Below are 2,084 nucleotides of genomic sequence, written 5' to 3'. Positions count from 1 at the left end.
CCACCTTTAGCTTTTGCCTGTTGAAGCCAAGCCGAAGGCACAAGCGCTAGTTACCTCGGCATTTCCTCTAGATACTTATAATCGAATTATGGTCTGGTAAGTGTACTGTATTTCCTACTTAAATCTCGATAAATACTACTACTTTCGGTCGAACTTCTCATGTATGTCAGTGTTGCTAGGGATCTAAGGAAAATACCATAGAAATCCGTATATCACCCTGATCAAGACTTTATCTGATCGTTAGATCACGTCAATTGGAGGATTAGCTCTCTAAAGACAAAATTTTAGTTCGGTAGCCCATCATAAAATCTCCCAGTGTCTGCTCATACGGGAGCAGCGGTGCCCTCAGTTATGGTTTAAAAAATGGCAGTTAGTCTAGTGGAGTAAGCGAATGATACACCCCTGGTGTTCGTCCATTTGGACAATGAGCAAGGTCCACGTAATGAACGTGTCAAGAGTCTATGGCAGGCGACACAGTATTCCAATTTGTTCCATCATCTTTACGTAACCCCTTAGGTAATGCCACGTCCCAGTCAACACAAATCCCTCAACATTCCGCACTGGATCATGATGTCATCGATGCAAACGAAGAGTAATCAACGACAATTTTAGTGTAGTCCCGTTTGTTAAGTGAACCAAGTTCTTCATTGACACTCAAACACCAGCGATGGTGATTAAAATCACCAATATACCAATCCCTAGGACTGCATACGTGTCGAAACTCATCGACACTAATGTGAGCTAAGAGCATTAGCCGATCCTTTTTTCCTTGTTGGACGTCGGGGCTCATAAACGATTTCAACGGGAACGAGAATGGTGCTTGACCCTGTAAACGCGATTACGTGTGGTTTAATCTGGGTATATCGGCTTGTTAGTGATGATGGTACAATCTCAGAGCAGCCAGCACAGCATCCTTTTCGTCTTCCAGCCAAGTCAAGGGGAGTTAAACCTCTAAGCAACTAGTGTTGACGGTAGGAATGTGGTGGTTGACTCAGTGCTCACAATCGAAATCATTCGCGACGTCATCGACGACACCTCCGCCAAAACCATGGAATGAGAGTAAAACAAGGGCTAGCTTTCCGTTCTTGAGTATCACAGACCCAGGTGCGTGGATCAGGCGGTGTAGCCGGCGTCCTCGCTGTTTCTTGATCACTGTAGGGGTGTCGGGGAGCTACGCGATCGTAAAACAGGGACGCGCTCATATGAGCGGGACGCGCCTTTGATCGACTTCGCACGCTCGTCTAATCTAGGGGTCGTCAGCGTCGTAGTCGCTCCAGGACACAACCCTTTAGAAATGGGGCCAACTTGAGGGATAGAACTGGTAACTATGATTCATTCGGGGTGTACAAGGTGTCCTCGTATCTTTCAGAGTTCCGCTTTAGTAGACTGGGGCGTTCGTCGCACAATCGGATGGCGAGATTGTGACCCNCAGCGTCGTAGTCGCTCCAGGACACAACCCTTTAGAAATGGGGCCAACTTGAGGGATAGAACTGGTAACTATGATTCATTCGGGGTGTACAAGGTGTCCTCGTATCTTTCAGAGTTCCGCTTTAGTAGACTGGGGCGTTCGTCGCACAATCGGATGGCGAGATTGTGACCCAACTTTGACGATATGTCCGCGCGTTATTGCCACTTATCGCGCGCACCCAAGTGTTTTTTTGAACCACTTTCTACCCCATACCAACCATGGCCCTCAAGAAAATTACTCCTACCGTGACTAAGAAGTACCGCTCCATAGTTGGCAAACCTGGCGAAAAGGGCACCTCCAAGATCGAAAGCTGGTTTTCGAAGGGGCAACAACCGGGCACCGACAACGAGGACCAGCAATACGACGTCGCCAAAGCTCTGGAATCTCATGTCGCCGCTAACGAACACGATGAAGTGGATCTGGGCAATGTGCAGCAACAAGACGCTGCCCCAGTCTCCNACTATGATTCATTCGGGGTGTACAAGGTGTCCTCGTATCTTTCAGAGTTCCGCTTTAGTAGACTGGGGCGTTCGTCGCACAATCGGATGGCGAGATTGTGACCCCACTTTGACGATATGTCCGTGCGTTATTGCCACTTATCGCGCGCACCCAAGTG

General features: G+C 48.3%; 1 protein-coding gene across 1 annotated transcript; it reads left to right on the top strand. All coding sequences in view use genetic code 12, as the record gives it.

The window, feature by feature from the left end:
• Positions 1-1,686: 1,686 nt before the first annotated feature.
• Positions 1,687-2,028, top strand: DIURU_003885 (uncharacterized protein; the record flags this gene model as incomplete). Its single annotated transcript, XM_034156696.1, has 1 exon — positions 1,687-2,028. The coding sequence occupies one exon, from the start codon at positions 1,687-1,689 to the stop codon at positions 2,026-2,028; it is 342 nt and encodes a 113-aa protein (XP_034011350.1).
• Between the last annotated feature and the right edge of the window lie 56 nt (positions 2,029-2,084).

This window comes from Diutina rugosa (assembly GCF_008704595.1).
Source record: "Diutina rugosa strain CBS 613 chromosome Unknown scaffold54_size82597, whole genome shotgun sequence".
Taxonomy (NCBI): domain Eukaryota; kingdom Fungi; phylum Ascomycota; class Pichiomycetes; order Serinales; family Debaryomycetaceae; genus Diutina; species Diutina rugosa.
This window is presented reverse-complemented; position numbering and strand designations above follow the sequence as displayed.